The 17,390-nt window shown below is 39.1% G+C and overlaps 1 protein-coding gene across 3 annotated transcripts in view; it reads left to right on the top strand.

Moving 5' to 3' along the window:
* The window catches only part of GIPC2 (GIPC PDZ domain containing family member 2), a 102,340-nt gene that overhangs the window by 73,231 nt on the left and 11,719 nt on the right, over positions 1-17,390 (top strand). For 2 of the 3 annotated variants that reach the window (XM_051857580.3, XM_089300436.1), the window contains exon 5: positions 5,345-5,426. In XM_051857580.3, coding sequence (XP_051713540.2) covers positions 5,345-5,426 — 82 coding nt within the window. Of the gene's footprint in view, positions 1-5,344; positions 5,427-10,566; positions 11,236-17,390 lie in introns of those variants that run through there. The other variant, XM_089300437.1, reaches the window with a different exon arrangement.

The following is a 17,390-nucleotide window of genomic DNA, read 5'->3' as shown; positions in this document are numbered from 1 at the left end:
AAGGACTCGCAGTGGTAAGCAGCAGGTCCACTCACAACAGCCAAGACAGTGGTGACGATGTCATTTTGTGGATGGGGATGGGGAGACGCTCCAGCAGGTGTCTGAAGCTCCCATGGTCAGGGCACAGGCATCAGGCCCTTCTCACTTCTCTCTGTGGGAATTCTGTCCCAGGACACCCTGTATGTTTGAAGAACAGAAGAGACAGGTGAACAATTAGGAGGCTGTTTCACAGTGGGATCCCAGAGCTTGTTCAGTGTTAATGTCCACAATCAGGCATGGAGGTGGTTTGTCAGAACAGACACTCAAGGAACCATGATGCCAAGGTTGTCCTTAGGAAGTGTCAAAAAGAATACAGAACAGTTCAATTTAACCAAGTTTCCTTGAGCAAGAAAAATGTTCTAGAACAGGGTAACATTGCAAATTAAAGATGATTTGGAATGTCCTCCCTCCATCCCCCTGCCTTACAATGTAAAGAGCTATTTTTATAATCAAAAAGACAGGAAATGATGTGGAGTTTACTTGATTGGTATAACAGTCTGACGTTTGCCTTATTTGGGTATAATTTGACAGTCTTCAGCCTGTGATTGGCTAAGGGGTGTGTTGCTGTGATTGGCTGAGGCTCAGTAGCTTAGTCACAAGAATGTATCATGAGGTTAGGTTACAATCTACTTGCATATCAAGCTAGGATCTAGTTTACTACATACCAGAGGTTTTTTGGGCCAACTTTAGGCTAGCTCCTCCTTTAACTCAGAGGCTGGTTTAGTTCAGTGGAATGTTTGAGTCTCCGAGGATGTTGTCTCTTTTGGGGAATCCAGAGAAAGATTCTGAATTGGATGGGTTGGTCCTGGGAGTTAAAGGATTGATCTGGAGGCAAATGGCAATGAAGAGACCTGCTAGAGTCCAGGGCATTTTTTAGTGAGATATGATGAGGTGTGTGAAAAAACTCAGGGCAGTAATTTCTGATCATTTAAAATTTTTAAAAAACTTATTTTCATTTTATTTCAAAGAGAGATTTAATAAAAGAGACAGGGACACAAACACAAATCTTTCATCATTTGGTTCACCCCTCAAATTCCTGCTGTAGATGGAGCTGGGCCAGGCAGAACTCACCTGGGTCCCATGTAGATGACAGGGGCCCAAGTCCTTCACCTGCTGCCTCTCAGGGTGTACCATAATAGGAAGCTGGAATCCGGTGTGAAGCTGGGCCTCACACCCAGGCACTCTGATTTGAGATGTGCGTGTCCCAAGTGGCATCTTAGCCTCTGCACTAATCATCTACCCCAATTTCTGGTTATTCTGAGCCTTTCCTGTTATATTGTTTGGCATTTTGCTGATGGCTAGTGGCTGTTTACTGGCTGAATTGAATACCTTAGTGGAGAAAGGAGTTCATAGGGGAATGAAATAACAGTGGGAAGGAGCTGGCAGTAGGGAGCCAGGGGAATGCTAGCCCTGCCTTGCACTTGAGGCTGTGAGAAGAAGCAGGTAGACGTAAAATGGCTTGCAAAGGAAGTGGGGTCAGTGGGAAAACTCCCATGTCACTTCAGGGCCAGGATCATCTTGTAGTAGTTAACACAGTTAATAAATGTTTATGAAGCACCTGCTCGTATAAGGTGCTGGGATAAAAAGGGTAGCTTAAGATCTCTCTGGAGAGATTTGAAGACAAACATCTAAAAATTGATTCCTATTTGCATAGCCTGTTTAATTAAATAGGGCAGTTAAAAATAGCTCATAATGAAAAGAAAAATCTAGTTTGCTGTTAATATTAAATTGGATACAAATGACTTAAAATCTAATTTCAAGCACTTACTGATTTAATGGATTTATAGGATTTAAAACAAATCATCTCCTTATAATCTACTACAAGTAGTGAAAACTGTGAAAGATATTCCTCTTACATGGCTCATACATTTTTCATTTCTATTTGCTGAGATGGGCATGTTCTGTGTGCTAACATGGCAAAGACGAATAAAGACCTTGTTTTTCCTCTAAAGGGAAGAAAAGAGACAGCATACCAGTGGGCTAGAGTTAAGGATGATGTGCAGAGGATACCCAGTGTCACTGAGAGCTGCTGATCAACTGGTGTTGGGAACTGGGGGAAAGAAAGGAAGTGAGGGAGAGTTTCCTTCCAGAAGAAGTGATCGAGTTAGCTCAAGACAGGGAGAAGAGTGTTCTGGGCGGGAAACATGATGGCCCTGGGCACCTTATGAGCTGTCCATGAGGCTAGAGGTGGGGTGCTGGAAGTACCTGTGTAAAGAGGCTGGAGGTGTAGGCCAGGGTTAGGACTGAAGGTTCTTGTGGAAAATGGGAGAACAACACAATCAGTTTTGTGTTTTAGGAAACGCCCTTGGATCTAGGGGACAGTAGAGTTGAATAGAGTAGAATGAATTTGAGAGGGTGAGGACTTCAAGAAGGGAGACAACCCAGCAAACCTCTGCAAAGAAGGGAAGATGAGGGCTGAACCTGAGAAAATAGAATGTGGATGGAGAAGAGGTGCTACATCAAGAGCTATTTAGGAGTTAGATTGGTCAAAAACTGGTGGCCATTTATATACCAGGAGTGCTGATACTGGTTACCATAACTTATAACATGGCTAGATCAATCCAAAGGTTAATATCTAGGTTACTTTGCAAAGCTGTTGTTTTACACTGACAATTTAGAATTCACTAGAGTGAAGGCAAGAGAGATATGTGTTACTGTTTTTTAAGTCTTAGTCCTTATAAAACTGGGAGAAAGTTTTACCAGCATCCTCAAAGAACATAAATTTTTATTTTCTTGGACTTGTATGACTTTAATAATAAAATATAAGAATACAAGATATTGTACACTTACAACTGTTTTAAGAATAATATGGAATTCTTATAATATAACTGATCATGAATTCTACATTTGAAGCTATATTGAGTATTGAACATCTTTGAGCAATCCCTTTTTCAGTTTATGAGCCCATTTAAAACAAGGAATTGGAAAAATCTGGGCCGGCGCTGCAGCTCACTTGGCTAATCCTCCACCTGTGGCACTGGCACCCGGAGTTCTAGTCCCGGTTGGGGCACCGGTTCTGTCCCGGTTGCTCCTCTTCCAGTCCAGCTCTCTCCTGTGGCCCGGGAAGGCAGTGGAGGATGGCCCAAGTGCTTGGGCCCTGCACCCCCATGGGAGACCAGGAGGAGTCACTTGGCTTGTGCCTTCGGATTGGCGCATCGTGCCGGCCGTAGTGGCCATTTGGGGAGTGAACCAACGGAAGGAAGACCTTTCTCTCTCTCTCTCACTGTCTAACTCTGCCTATCCAAAAAAAAAAAAAAAGGAATTCTTATAATCTAACTGATCATGAATTCTACATTTGAAGCTATACTGAGTATTGAACATCTTTGAGCAATCCCTTTTTCAGATTATGAACCCATTTAAAACAAGGAATTTAATAATCTGAACATAAAACCATACTTTATAAATGTGAAACCAGGATTTTTTTAACAAAAGATTTATTTATTTATTTGAAAGGCAGAGTGACAGAATGAGAGTGAGAGACACACACACAGAGAGAGAGAGAGAGAGAGAGAGATCTCCAATTTGCTGATTTACTCCCCAGATGGCTGAAATGGCCAGGAGCCAGGAACTCCATCTGGGTGACAGAGGCACAAGCACTTGGGTGATCATCCAGTGCCTTCCCAGACATATTAGCAGGGAGCTGAATTGGAAGTGGAGCAGCAAGAACTAGAACCTGTGCTCATAGGGGATGCCAGAATTGTAGGCAGTGGCTTAATCTGTTGTGCCACAATGCTAGATCCCAAAACCAATATTTTAAAAAAACCTTAAAACATATTCAGTCATGATTTTCACTGAAATTTTTTTTAAAAAAATTATTTATTTATTTGAAAGCCAGAGTTAGGAAGACACACAGACACAGACACAGACACACACACACACACACACACACACACACAGAGAGAGAGAGAGAGAGAGAGAGAGAGAGAATCTTCTATTTGCTAGCTTATTCCCCACATATTCACAAAGGCCAGGGCTGGGCCAGGCTGAAGCCAGGAGCTTCTTCTGGCTCTCCCACATGGGTGCAGGGGCCTAAGGGCCATCCTCCACTGCTTTCACAGGTGCATCAGCAGAGAGCTAGATTGGAAGTAGAGCAACCAGGACTCAAACTGGCGCCCATATGTCATGCTGGCACTGCAGGTGGTGGCTTTACCCACTATGCCACAGCACTGGACCCCTTTACTGAAATTTTAAAAATGGTTTTAAGAACAAAAATATTTTGATATCTTTAATATATAAAGCAAAAACTATTCTGAAAATGTTATTTCCTTATCCTTATAAAATTTCCTTTTTTCATATGCTTTATATATACAATAATGAATATGCTGTGTATAATAAATATATGTCTATAGTTGATACACTATAAAATTAAATAAATAATAAAGGCTCGTGTTCAGAAGTGTTTTACTATTAGGGTGAGCCATAAGAATTTTGGAGAGAGATGTGGCATTTGAGAGAGGGGTGGGCATTTGTCCTAGTGGTTAAGATGCATGCATCCCACATTGGAGTACTTGGGTTTGATGCGTGGCTCTAGCTTCTCCTGATTCTAGCTTTCATAGAAGGTGATAACTTAAGTAATTGGATCCCTGCCACCTGTCTGGGGATGAGGATTGAGTTTTTGTCTCCTGGCTTTGGGCCCTCTTACTGTCATCATTTTGAGCATTTGTGAATGAACTGTTTGATGAGAGCTCTCTCTCTTTCTCTGCCTCTTGGAAAAAATAAAAAATATTTGGAGACCTTGGCTGTATAATAAATACCCAAATTCTATTTCTTGCCACACAGGATCCCTTAAGATCTTGTCATGTTTGCCACTGTGTTCTGCAGTCACATGGGACTTCTTGAGTCCCTAAAACTATAATGCTATCATCTTCTACTTGAAGTGCTCTCCCCTATTTATTTGACACCTGTTCATCTTTGAAAATGCGGTTCATAAGTCGTGTACTTTCTGAGGTATTCTATCCTTAGATACATAAATTTGCTTCTTCCCCCTTGATGCCTCTATACATTTTATATCCCTTAAAATTATTACATAATCATTTATTTTCACATACATCTCCCCTTCTAGATTGTTAGCTACTTGGAGATTGTGTTCCTGGCTTTTCTCTTTTGAGTCTATAATGCTGACACTAATTATTATATTGATTTATTTTTACTTACAGAGCACATTCTATATATACTGCCATTAGCATTAGCTCAAATACACAACCATGAACTGGCTCCTCATCAGATTTTACCCCATGCATGCCTAAACAATCAAGGGATTTCATTATAGAAATATAATATCTTCTTTCTCTCTTCTTTGATAAAGCCCTCTGAAGTCAATACAAAGGCAATTGAAAAAATTGATGATCTTCTTGAATTGTACATGGGCATTCGAGATATTGACTTAGGTAAGTTTTACTATTGTTAAACATCTCTTGATTTGGTGGAACTTTATGCTTAATTATGGCTTATTTGTTCTTATAGTCAATTATACTTTTCAAGATAAAAAGTATTTGGATATTAAAAAGAATAATGGGCAACAGAAGATGGCAGAGTAGGGAGGGAATTTACTGCACTAGTCTAGGATAAGATAGTTTAAATAAAGTGGAGAAAGTGTAGTCTCAGGGAAGATGTACAGAGAAAATGGCAGAGGAAACTAATGGGACAAATTAGAGGGACATAGTGGACCTATGTGGAGGGCATGGACATGCATGACTCAGGGCCCCAACAGCTGAGAGCCTCCACACCAGCATTGGAGAGTGAGGTGAGACCAGACTGCAGCAGCCCAAGCCATTGGCGATAAAGCTAGAGGAAGAGCCTGTAGGGAATCTGGCTTGGAGCTCTGTGGTAGATAGTGTATCTAGATAGATAGTGTAACTAGAAGAGAAAAAAAGGTGGAGCACATTTCTCTCTCCCTGATTATCCTGCAACAGCATCCTGTAACAAGCCTATGGAGAGTGGGCACCATTTTAGTCAGCACCCAGCTGAGCAGAGACTCCTGAGTCTGGTGGGGAAAACTGATAGGGGGCTGGGTGCTCATGACTGTGGGAGGCTTGTATTCCAGGACTGTGAAAATACTGAGGCTGTGTGGGAGGGATAGGGTGTGGCTGGGACTTTGGGCAATCACTGTGGGAGGCTCCACATGCTCAGGGCTCCCTGGTTCCCTGATGAGGGACATTGCTGGGAAATCTGAGCTTATATTGAGGACTTCATAGATCCTTTGTGTGGCTCTTGTGACAGTGCAGATGACTATTGTACCCACTGGGACTAGTGTCCAAACACTGGTCTCCTTTGAAGAGAGGAGATGAGCTGAGTCTATACCAAAAGAGCAGAACAAACTTCCCCTCTGATTAAAAAAAAAAAAAAAAAAAGAGGAGATTTACCATGCCCAATATGGGTGTCACCTTAGATACTGCTGTCACCTCAACACTGAACAGAGCTCTCTGGCCATACACACCACATGCCTCTAGGTATTCACTGAAAAAGTAGATACTCCACTAATCCAGAAGCATAGTCCAAAGATAAAAGCCACCACAGCAAGCAAAGAAACCAATGAGTATCTCCACAAATGCTGAATAATAAACTCAAAGAAACAAAAATAAGGAACACAATATGAAGTCTCCAAAAGAATACAACACTTCAATACTAGATTATGAAGATGAAGAGATTGAAGAAATGCTGGAAATAGAATTCAAAAAATTCATCATAGGAATACTTAGAAGTAATCTGAAGCAAATCCATGAACTAATGAAATCATACATGACGTGAAAGAAAATTTCTGTCACAAATTGAGATCTTAAAGAGAAACCAAAATGAAATCTTAGAAATGAAGAATTCATAGGACAAATAAAAAATGCAGTGGAAAGCCTTAGCAACAGAATTGGTAAAGCAGAAGAAAGAATATCCAACTTAGAAGACAAATCAGGAAATTATACAGTCAGCCCAAAAACAAGAAGAAATTAGATGACTAAAAAAAATTGGTGGTAATCTACGGAATACTATCAAATGACTCAATATATGGGACTAGGAGTTCCTGAAGGTGTGGAAAGAGAAAGGATTAGAAGGCCTTTTTGGTGAGCTAATAACAGAAAACTTCAACAATTTGGAGAAAGAAAGAGACATCCAAGTACAGGAAGCACATAGAACACCTACTAGACGTGACCAGTAAAGATCTTCACCACGACACACTGTAACCAAACTTTCTGGAGTAAAAAATTAAAGAAAAGATTCTAAAATGTGCAGGAGAGAAATGCCAGTTTACTTTCAGAGGATCTCCAAATAGACTAAAAGCAGACTTCTCATCATACCCTACAGGCTAGGAGAGAATGGTGAGATATATTCCAAATCTTAAGAGAAAAAGTGTCAACTCAGAATACTTTACCCTGCAAAGCTCTCATTTATGAATGAAGGTGAAATAAAGACCTTCCATACAAACTGAAATTAAAATAATTTGCCACGACCCATCCAGCCTTGCAAAAGTTGCTTAAGGATGTGCTGCACATAGAAACACAGAAACATGGTCATCACTGTGAAAGAAGGTAAAGGCAGAAAATCTCCTGGTAAAACTACAAAGGAATTCCAAAGTAAAAAAGAGGAATATTTATGAAAAAATGGCTGGGTAAAGTCATTATCAATAGTCACTTTGAATGTAAGTGGCCTCAGCTCTCTAGTTAAAAGATTACAGACTGGCTGAATGGATTAAAAAACCAAAGCCCATCTATTTGCTGCCTACAAGAAACACACCTCAACAACAAAGATACATGTAGATTGAAAGTGAAAGGATGGAAAAATGTATTCCATGCTAACAGAAACCAAAGAAGAGCCGGTAGAGCCATCCTAATGTCAGACAAAATAGACTTTAACACACTGTTAAAAGAGACAAAGGGCACTATGTAATGATTTAGGGATTAATTCAACAAGAAGATGTAACTATTATGAACGTATAGGCACCTAATTAGAGGGCACCTGGCTAGTTATAAGTTACTGTGGAAGACAGTATGGAGATACCTCAGAAATCTGAATATATACCTACCATATGACTAAGCCATACCCCTCCTGGGAATTTACCCAAGGGAAAAGAAATCAGCGTATGAAAGAGTTATCTGAACCCCCATGTTTATTAGAGTTCAATTCTCAATAGCTAAGACATGGAATCAACCCAATGCCAGTCAACTGAAGACTGGATAAAAAAATTATCACCATAGAATACTAATTAGCAGTAAAAAATGAAATCCTGTCATTTGCAACAAAATGGATAAATCTGAAAAACATAATACTAGTTAAATAAGCCAGTTCCAAAGGGACAAATACCATATGTTCTCCCTGACCTGTGATAACTAATAGAGCACCTAAAAAGCAATCTGTAGAAGTGAAATTGAGACTTTGAAAAGTAATGACTGGAACAACCCTTGTCTTTATTGTTGAGGAACACTTTTTTCCCTATACTATTTGTGGAATCCTTACTTAGTAGAGAGTTAATTATATGTGTATAAAGTCAATTAAAAATAAATCTCAGTAAAAATAAGAATGGTAATAAGAGTGAGGAGGAAGAGGGCTGGCAGTATGGGTGAGATGGTGGGAAGAATCTCCATGTTCCTAATGTTGTAATTATGAAGTTTATAACTGGAAAGCTGTATAGTTCTGCATACATTCCTATAGATTTACTTCTAAGGGTACAGTTTAAAAACTTGCCATGAGACCTCAAATCCCCTTAAGTTGGGTGGCAAAAATACCATCTTAAGGGTTAAAGTGATTATATATGTAGAATTAATTGGTAATAATAATAGGTAGAATTAAAAAGGAGTGAATGCTCCAACATGGGAAGCAGTCCACCCAGCAGACCCATAGAATGACAATCACTTTAAGTAATACTCTTATCTCAGAATCAGCACTTAAGGTATTCTGGTCTGGCTGAAAAGTCCGTGAGAGCATTTCAGGCATGGAAAGCCAAGACACTGTGGCAAAAAATGTGCTATGTGAAGGACCTCATTGGGTGAGACCCCACTGCAAAGAAGTGATCATTAAAGAAGGAGGTACTTTTCTCTGAAGGGAGGAGAGAACTTGCACTTTGCTTATGACCTCGTCTAAATACTGATGGAGTTTGTGGTTTCAAAAGGCTTCCATAGCCTAGGCAGTTCATGTCAAGAGCCTCTGGTGATCACTGATGTCCGTGAGAGTGTTAATTGTTAAATTAAGTAGGAATCACTGTGTACTAACTTCCCATGCAGGACCTCTGTCCTCAAACAATTGTATTATAATTATGTGTAAGTGTTCAAAAAAGATGTATAATTCTTGGGTGCTTCTTTAAAGTTAATTAAGTTTCTAAAAAAGAAGTGAAATTAACTTCAAGATGCAATGACTTTGAACAGCCTTTGTCTCATTTGTTGAGGAACAGTTTTTTTTTCATGCAAATTGTCAAACTCTAGTTAATAGAGTTGGTCTTCTGTGTATAAAGCTAATCAAAAATGGATGTTAGTGGAGAATGGGACTGGAAATGGGAGAGGAAGGAGGCAGAGGGGTGGGATTGTGAGTGGGAGTGTGGGTATGGTGGGAAGAATCACTCTATTCCTGAAGTTGTGCTTATGAAATGCATGAATTTTATATTCCTTAAATAAAAGTTTTCTTTGGAAAAAAATTTAAAAAAATGAATGTAAAGATAATAAAAAATCATGAAAAGAAGACCTCGTACTCCTTTCTAGCTTCTTAGTGCTGTCAACTTTTAAAAATTTTAATTAGTTCTTCATCTATAAATTATGAATAATAATTTTCCTTCAGTCCTGTTTTAGATTCAAAAAATATATATGAGGGCATTTCAAAAGGTTCCTGGAAAAATGGAATTAAAAGGATGAGTTTATTTTGAGGCAAAACACTTTTTTGATAATATGTGGAAAATGTGTATTATGAAAAAATGGTGTGTATTTGATTTTTTTTGCATCAAGATAAACTAATGCTTTTATTTATACTTTCCCATGAACTTTTTGAAGTAACCTCATGTATGAAGTTTTGTAAATGATATGTATGAAAGCTATTATTTGATGCATCAGATTTATATTGATTATATTATGTATTTATATTGATAGTAAAGCTGTGTGTGGTTTAATAGAGTTACTGAAACCCTATAAATCATGACTCACAAACAGAGAAAAAGGACACATTTGGCATATAAGGACAACTGAGTAGATTTTTCTCCCCCCCCCCCCAAATAAACCTTTTATTTAAGGAATACAAATTCCATGCATTTCTTAAGTACGACTTTAAGAATATAGTGATGAATTTTCCTTTTTTTTTTTTTTTTTTTTACTATTTATTTAAAGGAAAGAGTAACAGAGAGAGGGAGAGGGAGAGAGAGAGAGAGAGAGAGAGAAAGATTGAGGCAGAGAAAGAGGGAGAGACAGAGAGAGAGTGATCTTTTAGTTACTGGTTCACTTTCCAAATAGCTACAACAGCCAAGCATGGGCCAGGGAAAAGCCAGGAGCCAGAGACTCCATCCGATTTTCCATGTGGGTAGCAGGGGACCAAGTACTTGGGCAATCATCTACTTTCTTCCAGGTGTACCAGCAGGAAGATTGGTCAGAAGCAGAATACCTGGAAGTTGAACTGATCGTCTGATGTGGGATGCTGGCTTTGCAAGTGGTACTTAACCCACTGCACCACAATGCTGTCCTCAGTAGTTGAACTTCTGTGTGATTCTTATGCCATCATTAGGATGTTAGGGTCTTGATTTATCAATTAAGACTATCAGTTTCAGATGACCAAAAACAAAACAAAAAACCCTAACTCTGACTGGCTTAAGGAAAAAAAAGAAAAAGAGAAATGTGTTGATTTTTAGAACTGAAAAGTCCAGAAGTAGATCTTGGCTCCAGGAATGGCTAGCTCCAGATTACTCATGCCATCATCAGAATATGGCTTCTCATCTGTCAATTCTAGTCTCATTTCATACCCCTTCATGCAGTCATGGCTGAACCCTCCTCATGTTCTTGGCATCAAGCACCATGGGAAGGAGGGAGGGCCTTTTCCATGCCATTCAAGCAAAATGCCCAAGATTGGCTCAAGTGAGGCAATCCCTAAAGCCAGAGGGAAAATGAGGTCAGGGTCAAGTACACTGTTTAAACTCAAAGACTTGACTGTTTTGTTTTCCTGTTCCCAGGTATTTGACAGTCATTTGTCCTTCTCTTTTCCTTATAGAATTGTCAAAAGACAAAATTAAAACAAATTTAGTTTAAAGATCTTAACTGACTTTTTATTTGTGATTCTAGAATTAGGCAGTATCCTATTGCTTTAGAAAAATGAGTGTTCTGATCAGCTGAGGAGAGGAGGTTGGCTTAATAGACAGAAAAGGGCTGAGGAAAGCAGAAACAGAACAACAAGGGGATTGGTCATTTCAAGGCTAGGTCAGAGGGGCTTCCTCACTGTGCCAGCTAAGACAGGCCTGGTAGGGGATTTAGCTTTTATTTCTCTTTTCTGTGTTCTCAGAAGGGAGATGAACAATTTAGTTTCAGCTTGGTGACATGCAACTTCACAATGACTAACTCTGTTATTATTATTTGTTGGTCATCCAAACCTTTGACCTCCTATAAATGTTATTGGACAGAATTCATTCTTATTTTTTCTTGCCTGTCTGAACTTTTAAAATAAAACATCAATACTAGATGTATAGATAATGTCTATAACAGAAAAACGTTGGGAATCTGTTTCTTGATGAAAACTCTAAAATTCGTGTGTAACAGATCCTAGCTCCAAGTAGACAAGAAGCTAAAACTGAGATGATCCTATGCAAAGGCCATATCCTACAACTTCTTCCCCCAATTCTTTTGTGTTTGGTCAAGTATCTGGATTTACATAAATGATGTGGGCCTTGACCAGTTTTACAAATGCTGGTAAAAGGGATTTAAAATGATAATGCTCATAAACTCAGATTAACCAGGTAGCATTTATTGAAGAAATAAGATAGTACATTTCTTCACCTGAGATGTTTTCAAGTAGCATAACCGTAAGATTCTTAGAAGCTTTAGGAATGAATATATCATTTGTTGGGGCTTGCTGGGCTCAAGTTGAGGAGAACCATAATTTTCACAAGTGGGAGCCTAAAGCAATTCTCAACTTTAGAGGTTAATTTTAGGTACAAGACTTATAGTTACTTAAGTATTAACTGGGGATAGTTAAATAAATTGGTTTTGCCCTTTTGTTATAAAATATACATATACATAGTGTAGAATGTTGCACTAAATAAGACAAATACTTATAAATGAATTAAGAGTCAATTTTCTTTTGTTCTCAGAAATTCAGGATACCTAACATTCCTCACAGGTTATAAATTAGCTAGAAATCCCTTGTAAGGTTAATTCATCATCTATAGCAGATTTTTCCAAATGACATGGAAAGTTGTTTATGCATAATTAGCACATGATCAGTGCTCTAGGGAGATAAAGTATAAGGAAAGTAATTGTTTGAAGATGATCAACAATTACAAAATTAGGAATTTCTCTTATTATTCAGATATGATTAACATGAAATATAAATCACAATGCGAAAATAATTTGACAAATGAATCTATTTATTTCTATGAATTCTTAGTATTTCTTGACTTTTAGACATGTTAATTCTTTTTAAAAAATTGTTTTCATTTTATTTGAAGGCCAGAGAGAGAGAGAGGGAGAAAGACAGACAGACAGACAGACAGATCATATATCAACTGATTCACTCCTTAAATGTTCGTAATAACCAGGATGGGACGAGGCTGAAGCCAGGAGCCTGAAACTCCATCCTGGAGTTAAGTTATCTGCTAACTCACAGGCATATTAGCAGGAAGTTGAATATGTGGAGTAGCCAGGATTTGTACCAGGCACTCCAATAATGGGATGTGTCTTCCAAGTAGGGACTTAAACTCTGTGCCAAACACCTACCCCAGTGTTAATTCTTAATACAAAATTATATTGACAACACATTATTCTGGAGTTGTTAATGTACGTTTGTATTTAAAAATTTAAAAGTAGTATGGCAATAAAACAAAACACTGTCCTCAAAAAAGGATTGGGATATATTTACTATTTGAAAATGGAATGTAATTCAAATGACATTTTGTAGAAAGTAACCATGAAGATGAAAGGGCTTCCTTTGGTTGTACAGTTATGTGGTGAACTATGACATTTCAACCAACCAGTGTCAACAAGAGTCCCCTTGGGATGTCTTCTGTGAAGGAAAACTAGCTTCTGAGAGACGTTGAGATTTGTATGGCCTTAGATGTGGGACTGACCTATCCCCGTACCACATAAATTTCTCCTTAAATGTAGAACTACTGTGATTTCTGATGATACCCATTTAGGAAGTTGGATCATCCTGTCATTGTCAGAATTATAGGATTTCTAACTTATTAAGAGATCCAGAAATGTGTAGAAAGGAAATTTGAATGATAATTTCTAACTTATTTTCTATATAAGATCTTTTGTATCTCTTTAAAAAGTGTGTGATTATGGCATTTAATAATTACATATTTTCCTAGGATCATTTGCTTTTTTTCTGTGAATTCTAAACACTGTAGAAAGCCATCCTTCTTAAAGACAGTCACATTTTGAGAATACATATTCTTTAAGAAACATTTTACAGTGACTGATTTTGATGTTTGACCTGTTTGTGAATTGTTTGAAAGAGGTTGATAGTTATGACAAAAGTCTAAGGGAAAGTTTGTGCTGAAATCTTCCCCAGAATGAGATACAGTTTCAGATTTCATGGTTACCAATGGTAGTGAGTAATTTTACCTAAATCCTGTTATTCATCATTTTATAGATTTGGAAGCGGGTTCAGAGATATTTGATAGCTTGCCCAAAGTCAGCTACCATGTTAAGAGCTAAGATTTGGTTAGGAGATTTTGATAATTTTTTTTAAAAATAAAAGATGTATTTATTTATTTGAAAGGCAGAGTGACAGAGACAGAGAAACAAATGGGAGGAGATCTTCCATCCACTGGTCTACTTCCACCATATACCTGCAGTAGCCAGAGGTGGGCTAGGCTGAAGCCAGGAACCAAGAACTCCATCTTGGTCTTCCACATGAGTGGAAGGGGCCCAATTGCCTGGGCCATTTTCTACTGCTTTCCTAGCTGCATTTTCAGGGAGCATCTGGGGCCTGAACCAGCACTCTGGAATGCTGGTGTCTCTAGCGGCAACTTGATCTGTGTGCCACAACGCTGGCCCCTGATACCAATAATTGTAATTATTAAGTAATATTTTATATCTAACATTTCTATTTATATATTTAAAAATTTAATGGGAACTATATGTTGATCTATGTCACCAAAATAGATTTTTTTTTGAATTTTGAACAGCAAATTTACTTTTATTAATTTTATTACAAAAGTATGTACATACAATATGAGTGGACATGGGTGTCTCAGTTTAACGAGAAATATTTTGGTCTGTGGTCATTAAGTAGCTTTTGAATATTTTAAGTACACAGGACGCTTAAGAGGAGAAAAATCTCCACTTGCACTAGTACCTGGTTTCCTTTTACTGAGTACATTATGTCTGGTTTAAACAAAACAAAAAGAAACAAAAATATATATACATCAAAAGACAAAAAGCATGGTTTGAGACAACAGAGTAAACATCAGATATAGACTGAGCTACAAGGGAGATGTTAGAATTACCAAATTGGAGGTGGGAGGGGGGCTGGCACTGTGCCACAGCAGGTTAAAGCCCCAGCCTGCAGTGCCAGCATCCCACACGGGCGCCAGTTCGAGTCCCGCCGCTCCACTTCCCATCCAGTTCCCTGCTAATGTGCCTAGGAAAGGAGTGTAAGATGGCCCAAGTCCTTGGGCCCCTGCACATAAGTGGGAGACCCAGAAGAATCTCCTGGCTCCTGGCCCAGGGTCAGCTCAGCTCCGGCCACTGTAGCCACCTGAGGAGCGAACCAGCGGGTGGAAGACCCTTCTCTTTTTCTTTTTTTTTTTTTTAAGTGTAATTTATTTTTATTTTTTTGACAGGCAGAGTGGACAGTGAGAGAGAGATAGAGAGAAAGGTCTTCCTTTGCCATTGGTTCACCCTCCAGTGGCCGCCGCGGCCAGCGCGCTGTGGCCAGCGCACCGCGCTGATCCGATGGCAGGAACCAGGTACTTATCCTGGTCTCCCATGGGGTGCAGGGCCCAAGGACTTGGGCCATCCTCCACTGCACTCCTGGGCCACAGCAGAGAGCTGGCCTGGAAGAGGGGCAACCGGGACAGAATCCAGCGCCCCGACCGGGACTAGAACCCGGTGTGCCGGCGCCGCAAGGCGGAGGATTAGCCTAGTGAGCTGTGGCGCCGGCCAACTCCTCTCTTTTTCTGTCTCTACTTCTCTCTGTAACTCTGTCTAAAAATCTAAAAAAAAAAAAAATTTTTTTTTAATTCTTAACTGGGAATGTTTTTTAAAAATAGTTACTATTTATTTTTTGAAAGGCAGAGCCACAGAGAGGCAGAAGAAGAGAGAGGTCTTTCATCCGCTAGTTCACTCCCCAAATGGCCACAGTGGCCGGAGCTGAGCCCATCCAAAGCCAGGAGCCAGGAGCTTCCTCCAGGTTGTCATTAATGATAGTGTAGAAAAAGTTCAGCGATGGTAGTGATATGAAGAGATTCTTAAAGTGACCACTAGAGGTCAGTACTTAGCTGTTATATGTGATAAAAAATTTCTACTCAGTGGAATGTTTTTTGATATTCCAGGATCAAGTATTATTGTGTTATATTGTGGCTCTATTATAGTCAAAAGATGAAATTTATTTTAGTTGCTATTGTATGTTATTCTGATATATCTTTCTAAAAAGTACTTCATTTTTCTTTTAACTCAGAGATATAATGTTCTATCAACAAGTCGAAAATTATACCATATATTTCTCCAGTAAGAATGTTTGTACTATGGTTATACTTTATCTATTGGCAAAAACTCATAGCATGTTCAAGTGCATGTTCCGTTGTTAATTTGTTTTTGAATTTGTATAGCAAATTAACATTTATGGGGCACTGTATAATATACAGTATTTTCAGTACTGTAGCTGTATGACTGGTATTTTTTGCTGCTTCTAAAAGATCATGAGTTCCTTGATGGCAGCTTCCATATCTTAGTCCTATGTTAATCCAAGCTCCTACCATAGTACCTTTCCCTATTTGGTAAATGTCTGTTGCAAGTTACAAAAATAGTGAATTCACAGGGAATAGGAGTCCTAATTTCATTAGCTTTATGCTTTAGACCCTAGGGAAATTATTAAACTTAGAGCCTTAATTTCCATATCCATAAAAAGGGGCATAATGAAAACAACCTTAGAGAGTTGTTAAGGTATCAAAGTAAATAATATGTATAAAGGTCCTGCTGTCACATCGTAAATAACAGATGTAACCATTATCACCACCAGTGGGGATTGTTTAGGATTATTGCTGGAGGTGACGATAGTGGTGGGAGAGGCAGAACACACAGGACAGTGACCTGGCAGTCTGACCAGCTCAGTGACAGTACTGAGAATGGCGGTTGTGTTTCATGCACTCTGCTGTGCCAGAGAGGGTGCAGGGGGCGAGAATGGACCTTCTGGACTGCAAGGTCACAGTGCGGGCATCTGGCAGCAGCCTTTTTCTGATTATGTGAGTGGGAAGCCACACCAGAGATCCCAGGTGAGAGCAGGCCAGGCAGGTCCACAACCCAGCTTTCCTGGACTTTGCTGCTGAACTTCCCAAGGTTTAAAGCAACCATGCACCAAGTTGCTCCTCGTCCCCGAGAGCAGGGTGTGTGTGTAGGGGTCGGGGAGAGACAGAGAGATCTGGTGAGTGTCCACTGGTGAATTCTATATCACTGTCATTGTTTTCCCCAGCATTTAAGAGCACTAGCTATACTTAGTTTCTGCTTTGAAAGGTCTGTACTTTTTCATTTATCTTTTATCTGAATGTATCTTCTTTCTTTCTTGGCTAAATGTTATCCTCAACATATCTCACTCTTATGTCAGTATAATCTTTGGTAACTGTGGCTATTTGTAGCTCCTGTGAGAGATACTTAAAATGATGAATCAAGCAGAAGTTTGTATTTGGGTCTTGTGTTGACACTGAGTCCTAATCTTTACATTTGGGTTACTCTTTTTCACATCCTGGCTTTGGGACCAGAGTTCTGTGCTTTGCTTTCCTCCATGCATGCAGTGCATGCCATTGTAAAACAGTATCTAAGTGTAATTACATAGCCTCCTGCTGTGCCTACCAACCTCCCAGAATTTTCTATGCATAAGACTCTGAACTGGTGGACATAAAAGACTGAGTAAGCTATTCAAGATCCATGGACAATTTATTCTCTAGTAGGGGAGGAAAAAAATACACATCAATGCAGGGCAGTGTTGAAAATGCACTGTATGGCCTCATTAATCAAAGTGTT

This window comes from Oryctolagus cuniculus, chromosome 7 (genome assembly GCF_051225735.1).
Source record: "Oryctolagus cuniculus isolate XC-2025 breed Fujian yellow rabbit chromosome 7, ASM5122573v1, whole genome shotgun sequence".
In the NCBI taxonomy this organism is placed as follows: Eukaryota; Metazoa; Chordata; class Mammalia; order Lagomorpha; family Leporidae; genus Oryctolagus; species Oryctolagus cuniculus.
Note: the sequence above shows the minus strand (reverse complement) of the source record. Positions and strands in the feature narration are given on the sequence as shown.